Source organism: Equus quagga, chromosome 8 (genome assembly GCF_021613505.1).
Source record: "Equus quagga isolate Etosha38 chromosome 8, UCLA_HA_Equagga_1.0, whole genome shotgun sequence".
NCBI lineage: Eukaryota > Metazoa > Chordata > Mammalia > Perissodactyla > Equidae > Equus > Equus quagga.
The window spans coordinates 21,336,002-21,354,171 of record NC_060274.1 but is presented as its reverse complement, the minus strand read 5'-3'; the positions used below and the strand labels follow the sequence as shown (position 1 = coordinate 21,354,171).

The 18,170-nt window shown below is 38.2% G+C and overlaps 1 protein-coding gene across 15 annotated transcripts in view; it reads left to right on the top strand.

The window, feature by feature from the left end:
* UTRN (utrophin) overlaps positions 1 to 18,170 on the top strand; it is a 486,786-nt gene that overhangs the window by 211,507 nt on the left and 257,109 nt on the right. For all 15 annotated transcript variants that reach the window (XM_046669467.1, XM_046669473.1, XM_046669465.1 and 12 more), the window contains 5 exons: positions 3,078 to 3,228; positions 4,431 to 4,606; positions 7,908 to 8,043; positions 9,367 to 9,516; positions 12,814 to 12,889. In XM_046669467.1, coding sequence (XP_046525423.1) covers positions 3,078 to 3,228; positions 4,431 to 4,606; positions 7,908 to 8,043; positions 9,367 to 9,516; positions 12,814 to 12,889 — 689 coding nt within the window. The remainder of the gene's footprint in view (positions 1 to 3,077; positions 3,229 to 4,430; positions 4,607 to 7,907; positions 8,044 to 9,366; positions 9,517 to 12,813; positions 12,890 to 18,170) is intronic.

Here is an 18,170-nt window from a genome sequence, read left to right as displayed (position 1 = left end):
ATATTTCTTCTGTTCATTGATACACCATGTTCTTTGCTCATTTTCTATCTTGGTTACACGGTTTACTTAGTAATTTGCAGAAGACGTTTTCTACATTAAGAATATTAACCATCCCAATTTTTGTTTATTGCTTAATTATTCACAACTTTTCATGTGCCCTTTAATTCTGTTAATTTTTTTGACTTATACACGTTTTAATTTTATATCATTATATCTTAGAGTCTTTTCCTTTGTGGTTTCATTTTGCTTACATGCATATAAATTACCTTTTCATTGTGAGATTAGTTACATATTTATGTACATTTTAAAAACAATTTTGTTTGATTTAAATTTTGTATTTAATAGCTAAACCATCTGAATTTTATTTGGATATGTATTTTGTGTTAAGGCTCGTGGTCTGGGGTTCTGTACACCGACTCTTCAGTAACAACAGTAGAGTCCACACATCTCTACTTTTTAAACACTTATTAGCTCATTTTTCTGTGCAGCCTGAATTAAGAAAGACTAATCTGTTCTATTTTGCTTTATTTTTCTTAAATGAGTGACCAATGTTCTCAATATTTTTGTTGAATAATTTAGCTCTTCATTAATGTTGATGATATTTACTTTATCATGATTTTAAATACAATCCTAACTCATATTTATTTAATTCTGCAAATTCTGCCTCATTGCACCATCAGTTGTAGTCTAATATCATGTTTTCATTTTTAAAGCATTATAAACTTTTTTCATCCAGAACAGTAAATTTTCTCTAATTATTCCAGCTTGAAAATTCATATTCTTTTTTTATATTTGTTCTTCCGGTAAAATCTTCCAGTCATTTCAATTAATTCATGAAAACATAACTATTTGAAATGTAGCCTTCCACTCATTATTTAGGTCCTTTTCTGTGTCCATAGTAATGTTTTCAAGGGTTTGTCTACACCTTTCTCCCCAGGACTATTACTCAGTAGTTTTGTGGTTTTCTTGTTGTTTCTTACTGTAGGATTGGTGTATGTTAGCTTTCTTCTGCCCCCTTTGTGTGTGTGTGTGCACGCACAAATGTACGCATGTGTGTGTATGGGTATAAAATTGATTTTCTTGGCCTTTTTCAGTATACTGACACATCATTTGTAAATAGTAACTTTTTCTTTTTCCCCCAAGTATCCTATTTGCATATATGCATCTGGCTAATGTGATAATGTGGTAGAACTTCAAGACCATTATTGATTAATAATGTTGATTGCAGACATTCATGCTTTTTCTTGATTATAAAAATGTTGGCTTTTGAAAATAGTTTATTCTATGACAGTTTTCAAAATTTTAAGCACAGCACTGTATTCTCTATGTTAGAAAACTTTCTCCATCGTATCATTTATTATATTATTTTGTGGGCTTTGTTTACTTGATTACATTTCCTAAAGTGTTATCTCTCTCATTTTATTTGTCTCAGCACTTGGATGCGTTAGTTGATTACGTTCTTATCCTTATTTCTAATTTTTGCCTTTGTTTTCTCTCCCAACTTTGGTAACCTATCCTAAAATGTTTATTTTTAAGATTATTATTATTATTTTTTTAAAGATTGGCACCTGGGCTAACAACTGTTGCCAATCTTTTTTTTTTCTTTCCGCTGTATCTCCCTAAACCCCGCCTGTACATAGTTGTATATCTTAGTTTCAGGTCCTTCTAGTTGTGGGATGTGGGACGCCGCCTCAGTGTGGCCTGACAAGTGGTGCCATGTCCGTCCCTAGGATCTGAACCCTGGGCCGCCGCAGCGGAGCACGCAAACTTAACCACTCGGCCATGGAGCTGGCCCCTTAGGATTATTTTAAAAAATTATTTTATTGAGGTCATTCTGGCTTTTAACATTGTGTAATTTCAGGTGTACATTATATATATCAGTTTCTGTGTCGATTGCATCGTGTTCACCAATAGTCTAGTTTTTATCTTTCACCATACATATGCGCTCCTTTACACCTTTCGCCCTCCCCCAACGCTGTTACCTGCTGGTAACCACTAATCTGTTCTCCTTATCTATGTGTTTGTTTATTTTCCACATATGAATGAAATCATATGGTGTTTGTCTTTCTCTGTCCGGCTTATTTCGCTTAGCATCATACCCTCAAGGTCCATCCATGTTGATTTTATCCATCTCTATTTATCCACCTCTCACAAGCAATAAGTGAGAACTCCTTCTAGTCTGTTTTTTTCGTAAAACACCAAGGCAATGGCCAGAGTCTTGTGCTCTCCTGGCTTCAGTTATCAGTCAGAATCACACCAGGGGGACCACACAGTCTACTTGTCTATGCCTGGTCTCTGTGTTGTTTTGCCTATAAAACTTTTCAGGAAGTTATCAAAGTAAGATAAACACCATGAAAATAAAACAGATCATGTTTCTTTGAGAACTCCCTTATGCCTAATCAGCAGTGCTTCCTGGTGCTATGGGATCAGGGCCCCGCCCTTCTGACCCCATCTAACCTTAATTCCCTCCCTAAAGGCCCTGTCTCCAAATACCATCACATTAGGGGTTAGAGCTTCAATCTGTGAATTTTGGAGGACACAATTCAGTTCGTAACACAGAGATAATGTAGTGCAAGGAAATTTTGACGTGTTTTGGCCTTTTATTCTGGCTAAGAACTAAGTTTTCTAGAAGCAAAACAGCATATTTTTTTCCTAAGAGACTAGAGTAATTAATCATATTTTATAGTTCATGGTATTTGAAATGTTAAGTGTTTAAAGTTGGGTGAGTGAACATGCCTGCAGCTAATCAATCTTGATTTTCCAAGCCAGAGAAGGCTGTCTTTTCAGTTAAAAAGCTGCTTAGTGTAATGCGCGTGTGCGCCCATGTACGTGAGACAGGGTGGGGATGGTGGTGTGTGCAGATTGCTTTGCTCTTGGAATGATGCGTGTTTCTTTAAGAGGAATTATTAACTGTAATCCACTACCAAAGGTGGTCTTGTAGAGCCGTGACCTGTAAATTCACTGTTTTCGGGACTTTCAGTTTAAATGAGATTTGGGTTCTTCTTTTTAGAAAAATTGCTTCTAGACAGTCCTAGAAAGTTTGGAAAACCTGTTTTATTTTGTCTGCCGTCCTCTAGTCACTTTGATAGGGCTGTGGAAGAATGGAGACAGTTCCACTGTGAGCTGAATGACCTCACGCAGTGGGTACGGGAAGCTGAAGACTTACTGGCTGATACCTTTGCTCCCGACGGTGGCCTGGACTTAGAGAAAGCCAGGATACATCAGCAGGTAAGTGCCTTCTGTCAGAGGATAGGGATCCGCTAAAAAGCTGGCGGATTTATTCAGTGTGTGGCATTTATGACAGATTTGGGAAGTAGGGTCTAAATATATTAATTTTTAAGGCGTATATAGACAGTTTTTAGTTTTTGTTTCAGGTATAGTTTCCAGTTTCAAAGATTTAAGAAAAATTGGTTGTTTACAATTTCTGCTCAGGATTTTAGAGAAATCTAAATAAAAAACACTTTAATGTCTAATGTGAAAATTAAATTTATTTTTAAAAATTTTATATTCAGAATAACATTTGTAAGTTTTGTACCCAAGACTATATCAAGGACAGAAAGATATATGCATACCTCACCTCTGTTTTCTGTACTTTAACACTTAGGGGTCTTATTTCCTTTTGTATCATTGATAATTATCATAAGAGTAAATTATTCTTGAGCTCTATCAGGGCAGCTGCGCATGTAAGTCTTGGGAAAATATAACACAATAGCTAAATAAGTTCTATTGATAACAATAGGTCTTTACAATTAATGGTTGAAAGTAAACAAAATTTCAATTGACCACTATTAAAAATATTTCCTCTTCTATTAAATTTTTTAAATGTTTTATATAGAAGGTTTGTGAGCGGTTAGAGAATGCTTTTATTTTTCTCATAAACATGTTGATGCATTTTTCTTATTTTTAGAGTTTAGATAACTGCTTAGTTTGACTTTAAAATATCCTTTTAATCCACTGCTTGAAAATTTGCAGACCTGGGAAGCAATGTCTCAATAACATGCACGTTGAGGTTTGCTTACACATGGTGGGACATAGGGCTTTATTGGGATGTGGGGTATTTTTTTTAAGAGATTCTTTCAGGCATGTGTTCGGAAGAAGCTAACCAGTCTTCTTTAATCAAACATGATTGATGCTTATGTGTCAATGTAGACAGCTGTTATTTCTTTTATTATTTGGCTGTCCTGTTTCAATGTATTTTGCTTGATGACATTCACAAGAGTGGGTTAGATTTCAAAACAGATTTCATTTAGTGTGTTCATCGAAATGTAATTAAAGTGTTGAAAAATGCCTTTTTCATGAACGTGAAATATTCTTCCAGGACTTTGTTTCTCTAACACTTAAATTGACACCGCAGTGCCTGGGTTCGATCGTTGCATCAGAACAGTTTAGTTTAGTGGTTAGAATTAATCTTGGCTTTTGCTCTGTGACAGGAACTCGAAGAGGGGATCGGCAGCCATCAGCCCAGTTTTGTAGCACTAAACAGAACCGGGGATGGGATCGTACAGAAACTCTCCCCCACGGATGGAAGCTTCCTGAAGGACAAGCTGGCGGGTTTAAACCAGCGCTGGAGCGCCATCATCGCAGAAGTGAAGGCTCGGCGGCCGAGGTGATTTAGTGATGACTTGAGTGCACAGGGGTGAAGATATGTTGGGCAGAGCCTTTTAAGATATGATCAGATGAGGTCCAAGTTGTTTTATTGTCTGCTATTACAATAGGAGTTTTCCTGACATCTAAGACCTCCACTGTCCATGTTCTGTAGTTCCTAGAACACTCTCCCTTACCGTAGTTTTAGGCTGTCCATAAAGTCTCACTTTTCTACTCAAACATCATACATATAAAAATACCATTATTCCTCTTCCTTCTGACTGATTATTGTGATATGGTGATGATGTGGCAGGAACTTGAAGTAGCTGACAGAATGCTCTGGACTTAGAATGTGGCCATCTGGGTTCGGGGTCAGGCCTCGGGGTCTTCCTTGCACTTGGTCAGAGGTTGTGCTGTGCCCACGTCCGTCAGTGCTTTGTAAATAATAATACACTTCCTCTTCTATGTAGGATCGTAAATACAATGTTTGACGGTTGGTTTTTATGTTAAATTCCGGTACAATGCCCAGATTTTATTAGAGCATCTTCTGGTTGCAAACATGTTTACCAGTGAATATAATACGCAAATTATGTGTATTATTTTACATATCACTTTAAAATTATTTGAAATTATTTTTTTGAGATGGTCAATGTTTAATGGATGATTTCTACTTTGCTTAATATATTCCATTTCATTACTGACCTTTTATTTTTTTTAGTTAATGGTAGTTTTGGGTTAAAAAGTCTCAGGTATTTTTTTTTCTGTTAATTTTAACTCTGTAGATGATGTATTATTTTAGAAATAAGCTAGTGTTTTGTTAAAGGCCAATCTAATACCTTTTCAAGTCTGATATTATAGTGTAACAAAATGTACAAGTATGAATAATTGGCCTATGGCTGCTTTTTATAAAATAACGTTATCTGTTATTTTGTGTGTTTTGGTAAAAGGCAAATAATTTTTTGTGTGTTTTGGTTGAAAGATTGCCATGTGGCAGAGACAGGGTTTGGTGCCTTGCACACATTATCTCATTTAATCCTCACAGCTATACCCTCTGAGGGGACCCTTAAACCAACTGGCTATGGAAACTGAGGCTCAGAGAGAAGAGGTTAAGCAACCTGTCCAGGACTCAGAGAAAGTTAGTGATGCTCTGTCTTATGCTCTCACATGCTGTGCCGTCAACCTTGGGAAGACCACAGAGCTCTCTGGCCAAGTTTTCTTCTCTATAAATAAGAACTCTGACGTCTTTTCAGAGGAGTCTTGTGAGGATTAAATGAGACAGTGTTCGTAAAAAGCATATACCCTGACTATTCATAGTAAACACCCAAAATATCTATTTCTTATAATAGTAAGTTAACCTAGAATTTATATTCTCCAAGCATGTTATTGTTGAATTTTGCCAATGATTGGTTGATTGATTTGATCAATAGTTATTGAGCCTTGTATTTGGCACTGGGGATACAAGTATGAGTAAGGGACTCAGAGACTAAGAAGAAAATATTTAAAAGAGAAAATGATATGGTGTGATTAAAGAATACATCATGGGGGAGACACAGAGGTGGGGTGATGGGCCACTTCAGGTTGTAACTTACCTTCAGTTGGGGCCACCTTGCAACTTTAAGACCTTATATGTGTACTGTGATCAGAGTCATTGAGAAATAGCACACAGCTCAATTTATTTCTGTATCGAGCTCCTGTAAGTTAAATATTTGCACAATTCAGCAATTCGTGGTGAGCAATTATTATCAACTTAATAATTGTTAATGAGCAATTGTTATCAACTGTTTGAACATGAATTTACAACTTGTTTTTACTCCTAGGGATAACATTCAAAATGTAGATTACATTTAGCTAGTTTGTACCTGAAAATTTTGTGTAACTCATGTCTTATTGAAATAACTTGATAATATTAATTTCCTTCATAGATATATTTTCTAAATACTAAATTAGTCATGATTATGAAACATTGGAAATTTAAATTTCAACTTTTATTTTTTTTAAACTCAAGGTCGATAATAGTATTTTAGATGTGTCCAAAGTTGTTATTTCAGTTAAGTCCTCTTTGGCGCAGAGGGTAAATTGCCTGTTTTGGTGCTGGTCGTCTTAACAAGTAGTACTATGGCTTGATTTATTTTTTTTTAATCTTGAAGCAGAGTTCTTTCCCGATACATACTTAAAAATAAAAACTTGTGATTTTGGGGTGATTTTCATTAGTTTCTTAAGCACTAAATACTCTCCTTCAAATATTACTGACTCTATTAAATATGTAAGTATTTATTGAGCATTTGTATATAGTATATATATATTGCATCATTATGTTAGGTCTTTTTGTGATTAAAAAGAAGAAAATCACAGCCATAAAAATGTAAATTTTTATTAAGGATGACACAATGTAATTTATTAAAAAATTGCATTCTATTTTTAAGCCAGCAGCTAATAGCAGCAGCTATAAAAAATAATGATACCACCAACCAAGCTCTAAATAGCTTTCAAACCGTTTCTTAAAAATGCATAATCTTGTTTGTCAAATGAGTTCTGCTTGTATTCTCATCTTCTGACAGATGGTTTATATATTTATAAATGTTATTCTTTTAACATTTAAAAGATCTAATTAAGGCAGTTCCTTTTTTATATTCATATGACTCTGTTTCCTTATATCCTTGAAGACGTTTGCTTTTGGTTTTTCTAGATCTCTTTTTATAACTTGGTACTCTATTCAAATATAATACTTCTTTTAATGAACTCACCAAATTTTCACTTTTTCTTGACTTTCCTAATACTTGTAAAAATTTCCCATTGTCAGTCTCTTGCCTTGTTCTTATTCTTTCTTTCCTATGAATAAAGTAGAGTAATAGTTGCCACCTAATGTGAATAATGTCACATAATGATGCCTTTCTGTCTCCATGGAGGACTCAAAGAGAATTATGTGTTTTTCCTTATTATTTTAGATAAAGACATTTTTCATGTTTTTTTTTTTAAAAAAAACTTCCATTATGTTGTCCAGTGGTATCTAGCTTTAAAAAAAGTCCTTTGTATTAAATTTCTATATCATTTTTTATGAGGAGGGAAGGTAACATTCTTTAGTTTCGATGTTTTTGAATTTAATCTGAATTTAAAAGAAGGAAGAATTCTTATTCTTATGTTGTCAAATATTCTCTAGTATTGCAGAGTGAATACATTACTGTTAATACTCATTTGAAAATACGTATTAAAATAATTATTAGGAATTTTTTTGTGTGAAGTATGTAGTCAGGATATCCAAAGCAAATATATAGTGTTCTGCATAATTGGACAATTTTTCTCAATATTTTTCAATAATCTCTTAGGCTAAAAGGAGAAAGTAAGCAGGTGATGGAATATAGGAAAAGACTAGATGAGATTATCTGCTGGTTAACGAAGGCTGAGGACGCCGTGCAGAAGAGATCAACCACCGAGCTGGAGGAAAACCTGCAAGAATTAACAGTAAGTGGTTTGTTTGTCTCTATATTTGCCAGTGCTCCCTGATGCATGAACGTTTACGCTAAAGAAAAGGTATCACATGACTCAAGGAGAGAAGGGAAGAAACTTTGTACTTTGTGGTAAACTTTAAAGAGGAGTATCTTTCATTTATTTTTTTTAAGAGCAGCTGTAATTTTGTTCTTGCAGAGGTAAAACTTCACTCATGTAAAATTGATAAATCTTGTCGCAGTATTAGACTGAAGGTTTTTGGCATATTGTAAACAGACTTCATCATTTTAGAATATAATAATACTGTGAAGCATAGTTTTTTGCCTTTAGATTTTGAAGATAATCACTGGTTACTATCTATAAGATTGAATTTTACAAGAAAAGTCTAAGTGACTTGAGAGTAACTTACTGCGGCTTACTATAGACTTAGCATCATGGTTGTATTAATCAGACTTTCTTTCTTGATGTGCAACCAACAAGAATTGTTTATAGTTGTATGTGTATACAACATACAAAAATGCATAATGATATATAGATATGTAAGTATACCCAAATATCCATTCATTTTTATATTTTGTGTTTTAAGAATTAAAATACTTCTTACAGAATAATCATAATGTTCTCATATTTTTATTAAAAAAAAGAAACTGTGTGCGAGTGTGGCTATACACACTTGCACGCATCAACGTATGCCTAAAAGGATACTCACTAATTTGATGAGAGCTTTTGTCTAAAGGAGTATGATTGAGGCCTTTTGGGAAAGAAACTTTTGGTAATGATGAAAAATATGTGGCAGACAATTATTAGATTTTCTTTGCAAAATGTGACAGATATCTTACAAACTTGTTCCTGTTTTATCTAAAAATTTCAATCATTTTCTTGGAACATCACTTTTGTAAGCAATTTGGGGGCAGTTACAGAGGTTGGGACAGTATTTTATGGAAGATAGAGGTAAAGGAGAGAGAGATGCATAAAATACTCTTGTTGCTTCTTTTATTGCCTTTCATTAGAACAGACCTTTTCATTATCTAAGAATAGAATTTTAAATTATCAGTCTAGATATGACACAGTATGACCATGGTAAGAGACTGGGGGGAGGAGGAGCATGTGGGAGCATTTGCACACGTGCACACAAATGCAAACTGAAGGGGGGTGTTCATTCCCCTGTCAGTTAAAGTTTATTAACATAAGTTCAGGCTTCTTATAAGTTTATTTTCCATTTATGAAATTAAAAGTTCACGTTTGTAAGACTATTTCCCAAAGAGATTTCTAATATAGTTCTCGAACTTTCCCCAGTATGACAACCTTCTAACCACACCTCTCTCCTAACTCCTTTAGGACTTAACCCAAGAGATGGATGTACAAGCTGAGAAACTCAAGTGGCTGAATAGAACTGAACTGGAAATGCTTTCAGATAAAAGCCTGAGTTTACATGAAAGAGAAAAAATTTCGGAAAGCTTAAGAACCGTAAATTTGACATGGAATAAGGTGTGCATTAAGAATTATGGTGACGAGTTTCTTGTGTTTATTGATTTTTGTTGTCAAAGAAGTAGGCTCATGTAACTGTTTTTCTTTGAAGTATACCCAAATATGGGCACATTTTACTAATGCTTACTAGTGTTTATAATTGTTATTTCTTTCATCTGTGATAGACAGAAGCATATGTTTTCGAAGAATACTTTTTATTTTATGTGGAATGTTTTGGCCTAGGGGAGTTATACATTATATACTACATTAAATAATGAATTAGGCAATAAAATGCCAATAATTATACTCTGAAAATGAAGACAGTAAAATAACTTCCTGATGTTGCACATGACTTTTCACATATGTAGGTTTATTTTTAATGATTTTATTCATTCACCATCCATACAGTAGGTTCCAGGTGGGATATAATGGCACGTGGCTACAAATACGACTAGGATAAGGTTCTTTTCCTCATACCATTGCTTTTTTTGCAGTTGAAACAGTTAAAGGCAGATAAAGTCATAGATTTCTATTTATTTTGGCCTAGTACATACCATAGCAGAGGATGAGGTCTTTCTGGGACATTGAGTGGATGTGCCTCTGTCCTGGTTTGGATGGATCCCATAGCAGTCATTTCTTCCCTCTGGGTCCTGTTGAAATGGTAGCCGCCATCCTGTATTGAATGATGCAGGTGCTGTGTTGATCTGGCTTCTCTGATTAAGACTTACTGCTTTGATGAATTACTTTTACTGATGACTCACACATCTCTGTTTCTGGCCTGGATCTCTCTCCATACTCTAGACTTGCATATGCAACTGCCTGCTCAGCATCTCTTATCTGGATGTCTAATAGACGTCTCAAACTAACAAAGTCAGGCTCCTAATATCCGCCTCCGTCTTGCACCTCACTCTACTTCTCCTACTTCTGTTACTGATAGTTACATGCTTATTATTGTTTAGGCCCAAAACCTTGCAGTCACTCTTATGGTATGTGAATTTTATCTCAATTAGAAAAACAAACCTTGCAGTCACCATCAGCAATTTCTCCTTCAAAATACGTTATCCCTTTGGTGAATGGTTTGATGGATGGTGAGATGGCTAGATACATAATAAAGCAAATTTAGCAAAGTTTTAAGAATTCTAGATGTTGGGTGGCACCTGGGTGTTCCCTGTACAACTCTTTCAGCTTTTCTTGGATTTGCAAAATTTCATAAATTCGACTGCTTTTCACTGTCCCCATTGCACTAACTTGTTTTAAGCCCCCATGTCTCTTGTCTCGATCACTGCAAAGGCCTCCTCGCTGGTCTCCCTGCTTCCTCCTCTGCCCTTTGTCAGTCTCTCCTCAACAAAGCAGCCGAAGCACTGGTTATAACGTAATTCAGAGCAGGTCAGTCCTCTGAGCAGAGCTCACTAATGGTTTCCATCTCACGCAGAGGAAAGGCTAAAATCCTTACTGAGACGTATCGAGCCCGCCTGTTCTGGCTTCCTGTTTTTTCTCTGACTTCATCTGCTCCTCTCTCTTCCTGACGTTCATTTCCAGACGTGTCAGCCCAGGGTCAAACATGCCAGTCTCAGCCTGTGTATAGTCAATCAGAGCACACATATTTACTTAACACAAAAGATGTCAGTGAGTATTGTGTAGAATAGGGCCTACCGGCAACTTTGGGAGCACTTTATTAGACAAAGCCTATGCTTCCTTTTATCCCAAGTCTGCACATAGATTTTACTGTACTTAGGTGAATTATGAATGTCTAAGACCAAGCAGTGCTTATTGTGCAGGGAATTTCAGCTAACACACTTCAGGAAATACTAACCTGAGATATTTCATTTATTCATGCATTCATTCACTCAATAGGTTTTTACTGGACTCTCACTTTGTGCCGGGTACTATTTTAAAAACTAGGAATACAGCCAAGGGTATGACACTGCCTCTAACCCAAAGAGCTGATTGTAGGTGAGACAAGTAGACCAGAAATTATAACACAGATATATCCATGGGGACAGAAAGGTAGGGCACCTACCTGGCTTTGGGGGATAATCATGGAAGATTTTGTGGAGGAGATCATATCCAAGTCAATTTATAAAGGATGGATAAGTATTGGTCAGATGAAGCATGTGGGATTGGCTGGGTCAGCCTGGTGGTGTAGCGGTTAAGTTCGTGCGTTCCACTTCAGTGGCCTGGGGTTCACAGGTTTGGATCCTGGGCACAGGCCTAGCACTGCTTGTCAGGCCATGCTGTGATGACATCCCACATAAAATAGAGGAAGACACAGATGTTAGCTCAGCAACAATCTTCCTCAAGCAAAAAGAGGAAGATGGGCAACAGATGTTAGCTCAGGGTCAATCTTCCTCTCACACACACACAAAGAATGGGGGTCAGGGCATTGTAGGGAGAAGCAGTAGTAAGTGAAAGGGTCTAGAGGAGAAGAGAATGAGCACATTGCGTCTAGGTCCTGGAAGTAGCTCAATATGAGGTGGAAGGATGAGAGATGCTTGCAGAGACCAGATCCTAGAGGGCTTGCCATGCATCACAAGGAATTTGAGCTCCATCTTGAGAACTACTCACCACCTTGAGGGCGGCGGGCAACTACTGATGGATTTTAAGCAGGAGAAAGTTACGTTTTGGAAGGTCACTATAGCTGCACCATAGAGATGGGTGGAGTGATCCTGAGGATGGATATTCTTAGAATATCAGGATATCAGTTAACTCCTCTGAGCAAAGACCCATTAAAGTTGTAGACAGCTTTGTGAAGAGGCTGTCAAGGAGACAGATGATGAATGTAGATTTGGACATGTCTGAACATCCAGTTGACAGAGCTGGGCTAAAGATATGTTTCTAGGAGTCTTCAATCTCTTAAAAGTGCAATATGATAGATGAAACCATTGGAACCAGGACCCACGGAGAGAAGCCAGGGTAAAGGGTAAGAGACCAAAAACCTACCGTGGAGAATGTCGGTGTTTGATGGATGGGTTGAGGAAAATGAGCTGATGAAGGACACTTAGAACATCAGCCAGAGAGGTAGGAGTCAAGTCAGGATGGCAGAATATTAAGAGAATTCAAGGGAGGAGGGGTGACCGCATTAAATGTTGCAAAGAGCCAGGGCAGCTAAGGACTAGATAGCCTTCTTGATAGTAGTGTCCACAGAGTGGGGGCTTGAGCAAGATGGCAGTGGATAGTGAAGGCAGAGACAGAAGCTTGGGCATTGAGGGGGAAGAAAAGCAAGAGAGCTGTCATTTAGAGTAACAATTCTTCTTTCAAAAATATAGTCATCTGTATTTATATACTGTTCTTCTCTGTCTATTTGGCCTGATGCTGTAGATATGCAGAGAAGTACGTAGCACACCGAAGGAACGCATCCAGGAACCGTGTTCTGTGTCTCAGACAAGAATTGCTGGTAAGATTAACAAAATTTTTTTATAAGCATAGCAAAATTTTATGATTATGAGCATCATATATGAATTAGGAAAACTTATTTAAAAGCGCAATGCAATTGTGACTGACTTTTCTATTTTTAATTATTTGAAAAGAACGTCTTCTTTAAACCAAGACATATTTGACTGCCCGGTGTGTGCATAGCGTTCCCTCTCTAGGAGGATAATTGCTTTTTCCTGGGACTAGAGTGGGACCTGGGCCTCAACAGATCCTGCTGAAGGGAGAGGGAGAGGCTGGGGGAGAAATGGGGGCTCGTCTTCTGGGGACGTGCATCTTTTCAGAAAGTCTGCTGTAACCCACCATGTGAGCATGTTCTGGGGGTGCCTAATTGGATACTGGTTGTGACTGAAAACAAAAGGTTTAGATAACCCTGGAACCAGGTGGGAAGTGGGGGTTTAGAAGAGTTCTCCATCCCAGGGAAGGCGTATCAACAAATATTGATCACTTAGATGTGGAGACAGAAGAGTATTTTCTCACTATTTATTTCCTTCTCTGCTTGCTGAGATTCGAGTGCCGGCTGCCATGCCATAGCCGTGTAGCCACTGCCTGCAAGCTCTCTGAGCCACCTGGCAGAACTCCAGATCTGATTACCCTAAGTATCTGCTTCCTCTGTGCCAGCTGCTGCCGCTGCCCCGCCCTCTCCCCCTCCCCCTCTCTTCTTCCTCACCCACTTCTTTCTGTTCCCCCCCTCCCAATCTCAATTTCTCCTCGCCCTCGCCTCCTCCCACCACCCCCTCCTCTTCCTCTTCCTCTTCAGGAGTCAGAAAAAGTAATGAGTGACAAGAGTTCTTTTTCTTTTTCTGAGATTGCAAACTTGCTGAGGGCCACGTTAGCGTTCTGTTTTATTTGTATTTCCGAGTACCTTGCACGGGAAATGCCTGGGGCCTGATCGGTTTTGTCGATTAATATCCGAGACACTCTAATTAACATTTGGGTCCTGGTACTTTGCAACTACAAGCCCAACTCCATAGCTGTAGGGAAAAGACTCGATGCATTTATAAAAGAGCACTAGGTTATCTTACCTTTTTTCAACATCATTAGGACAAAGGAGTAGGGAAAATTTGCATACATGTGTAGAAGTGTAAACAGCTGACAGCAAAACCACACCTTCCAGTAGGTGGGCGGTTCACCCTGACAGGCTATTCCTCCGTGGGACAAGTGTGAGAGCTGAAGCTCATTGCAGTGTGTCTTCCTCCTACACTATGGTTTAATTCCGTTTTTTCTTCTTTTTTTTTATTATATTAAAAAACAAAATTAGCCATTTTAAAGTCCACAATTCAGTGGCATTTGGGACATTTGCAGTATTGTGCAGCTACCACCTCTGTCTAGTTTCAAAATATTCGCATCACTCCAAAGTAAAACCGTGTCCACCTTCAGCGGTGTCTCCTGTTCCCTTCTGCCCCAGGCCCTGCAACCACCAACCTGTGACCACCCTATAGATTATCTGTTCTGGATATCTCCTATAAATGGAATCCTTAATGCTTCTTTCACTTGGCAGATTGTTTTCTGGTTCATCCATGCCCGCTTCCTGCTGACTGTACTCGAAAGGGCGCTCCGCGCTGACAGGCAGTCCTCCTGCACTTTGTTCTGAGAACTGCCCATCTCTCACCTAATGACCGCATCTCATCTTTTAAAGATAAAATGCTTTTTGTCTGACAAGACTTCTTCTTGTTCCCATCACAAAGTCCATCAACCTACCTACGGCTGTACCCACAAACTCTGCAGGCTTCCTTCCTGTTCAGCGGAAGAGTCCTCTCTCTCTCTGTCTCAGACCATCTCCTCCACTTGTGCTTCGCATCGCATCTTCTCTTGGCTTTTTGCTTGTCCTCCTTCTCTCCTCTCTACTGGATCATTCTCACTGGCATACATTCTGACGCCGATAGCTCTCATGTATTCATTTAAACTGAGGTATAGTATTCCATTGCATGGATATACTTCCATCCTCGGGACTCTCTTCTCTAACTATGCTTCCTAGTCCCATAACTGTAGACGCTTTTTAACTTTAGAAGATTCAGCCAGTTCTGAGGCCAATATACTTGGAGTCATCTGCGACTCTTCTGTGGATTTCATATCCGATCTGTGAGCAAGGTGTGTCAGGCCCATGCCCATCCCAGCCACTTCCCTGGTCTTGAAAACCCTCATCTTTCATCTAGATTATTGGAATCTTCTCCTAACTCATCGTCCTGATTCTGTTCTTCTGGTAGGAGCGGAGTCATGCTTTAGAAATGTAATTTTGATTGTCTCGCTCCTTTGTTCACAATCTTCTGTCATGCACTTCTGTCATGCATAAGTGAGTTCCAGTGTCTTACCGTGGTCCAGAAGACCGTGTATCATCTGCCTGCTGCCTGTTCTTTCTAATCTCTTTTCTTATTTCTTTTCTCTTTGTTCATGCTGCTTCAAAACACTGGTTTTCTTACTGTCTCTAACATGCCAAGAACACTTCCGCTTATGGCCTTTGTGCTCGCTGCTGCTGCTTCTCTTCTTACCCAAATGTCCTTCCCTCACATATTTACACGTTTCACACGCTCACTTCCTTCAGTTCTCTCCTCAAATGTCCCCCTCTTGGATACGCCTTTCCTGACCTGATCGCCGTATCTCAAATACACCCTCTGTCTCTCTGTCTTGGTTTTGCTTCATGACATATATCCATCTACCCACCAGAATGCAGGCTCCACGAGGGCAGGGCCCTGTCCTGCGCGCTGCCATACTGCAGCATCTAGAACAGTGCTGTGCACATGGTAGATTCTTGATAGGTATTTGATGAATTGAAACAGTGAATGAATATTTAGGTTGTTTTCAATTTTTTAAAACTACAACGAAAGCAACGGTGAGGATTAGGCAGGATCACGTGGGAGGTCTTCTCTAGGGCGTGTAGTGGTGGAGTGGCTGGGTCGTAGACTGTGGCTAGCTGCTACTCCCCTAGCTGCCGCCTGCACTCCTTGTTCTGGTCTCCATTTCTACCAGCTGTGCGTGGGGGTTCTCACGGTTCTACATCGTTACCAGCGCTTCAACAGTCTATTCTCAGAACCTCTTTACACTTTTAATAATTATTGAGGACCCCCAAAGAGCTTTGGTTGTGTGAGTTATGTTTATGAATATTTACCTAATTGGAAAGTAAAAGTGAGAAATTTCAAAAATAATTTATTAATTTGTTTAAAATAACAATAATAAATCCATTCATTGAATATTAATAAAAATAATATATTTTTATAGAATTTTATTGTAAGAAATTGGATTTTCTAAAACAAAAAAAATTTGGAAAAGTGGCATTGCTTTGCATTCTTGAAAATCTTTTAATTTCTGGCATGTTAGCAGACACTTGGATTCTCGTATCTGCTTCTGTGTTTGTTCCCTTGTGATGTTTCATGTCATGTAACCTTGTGAAAGACGCCGCTCTACATTTGGGAAAGGATGGGCGTGAAAAGGCAAATTGCTTATGATGATGCTGTCGTAGTTTAGGCGTCCCCACCCCAGGAACCCAGAGTTCCCCAGAGGTCACTTTGCAAACCTGTGACCTGTGGAGATAGGGTAGTTCATTTTTTTTTTTATTTATTTTTTTTTTAAAGATTTTATTTTTTTCCTTTTTCTCCCCAAAGCCCCCCGGTACATAGTTGTGTATTCTTCGTCTTGGGTTCCTCTAGTTGTGGCATGTGGGACGCTGCCTCAGCGTGGTCTGACGAGCAGTGCCATGTCCGCGCCCAGGATTCGAACCGACGAAACACTGGGCCGCCTGCAGCGGAGCGCGCGAACCCAACCACTCGGCCACGGGGCCAGCCCCTAGGGTAGTTCATTTTTATTGGCATTTCCTCAGTTACATGTGTGGCTTAGCCTTTTTTTCGTATGTTTATTGTCTTTCTTGTTTCCTCTTCTGTGGTTTGTCTGTCGATATTTTTGGAGTTAAAAAAATTATTTTGATTACTAGTTCCTTGTCTGGAATGTGTGTTGCAAACACCTTCTCCCTTAACCTGTGGCTTTAAATCTTTATTTATGGTGCTTTTTTCAGAATTTTTTTTTTTTTTTTTTAGTAATATGGTTTACCCCTTTATTTATTTATCTATTTTAATTTTTGGTGAGGAAGATTGGTCCTGAGTCAACACCTGTTGCCCATCTTCCTCTTTTTGCCTAAGGAAGATTGTCCCTGAGCTAACATGTGTGCCAGCCTTCCTCTATGTTGTATATGGGCCACCACCACAGTATGGCCTGATGAGCAGTATGTAGGTCTGTGCCTGGGATCCGAACCCATGAACCCCGGACTGCCCAAGTAGAGTGCACGAACTTAACCTCTGTGCCACAGGCTGGCCCTTCAGAATGCTTAAACATTAATGATCTATTAATAGTGTCCCTTTTTTGTGATTTAGTACTCTGAAGTCATAAAGATATTCTTCTATATTTTCAACTAACAGTTTCACAATTTGGGTTTCATATTCTGGTCCTTAGTTCACTAAGCATTAATTTTCCTGATGTGCATGTGAAGTCAAAATCTGTCCCAGCATCTCCCCATTCCAGCCAAGGGTCCCCACTTTTCCCAGCATCATTTGTTGACCAGCAAATTCCTCCTCAGTGGCCTTTAATGCACTCTGCCAAGGTCGAGGTTCTCTGCCCTGTGGCTCTTCTCTCCCAACCTGAATGTCTGGGTCCATAATGCGCCAAGTGAATCATTCGTTATACGCTACGTAATAATATAATGAAATATCTGGTAGGGCATAACTCTCTACCAAAAATAAAAGTTTTTTGTCTGTTTTGGGCCCTTTTCTTTTCTATATTAATTTTAAAATGAGAAATTTGAATATATGGTTTTGTCAGGTTACACTCAAAACTATTGGGATTTTCATTACAGTTGTGTTGAATTTACAGATTGACTATCTTTTTAAGAAATATTATCTAAGCCTCATCTAATATACTGTATGCTAAAGGGGGTTCCAGATGGATCTAATAATTAATTCAATTCTCTATTGTATCAAAACTAAAGAAAAACAGTAACCAACCTCCCATCATTAAAAACAAAACAAGACAAAAACATACAAATAAAAAATAGAGAACATATTTATCAAATCTTTGGAGAAGATATGACTTTTTAACTTTAAAAATTTAGGAAAGACAATCTCCCAAGACAGGTTTATGGATTGATCACCCCAAGTTTGTTAGCATCTATATGTTAAAGAGGAAAAAAAAACCCACATTAAAACATCATGAAATAAAAACATTGTTTTCAGCAATATGGCAAGGGTTCATCTTCCCTTTAT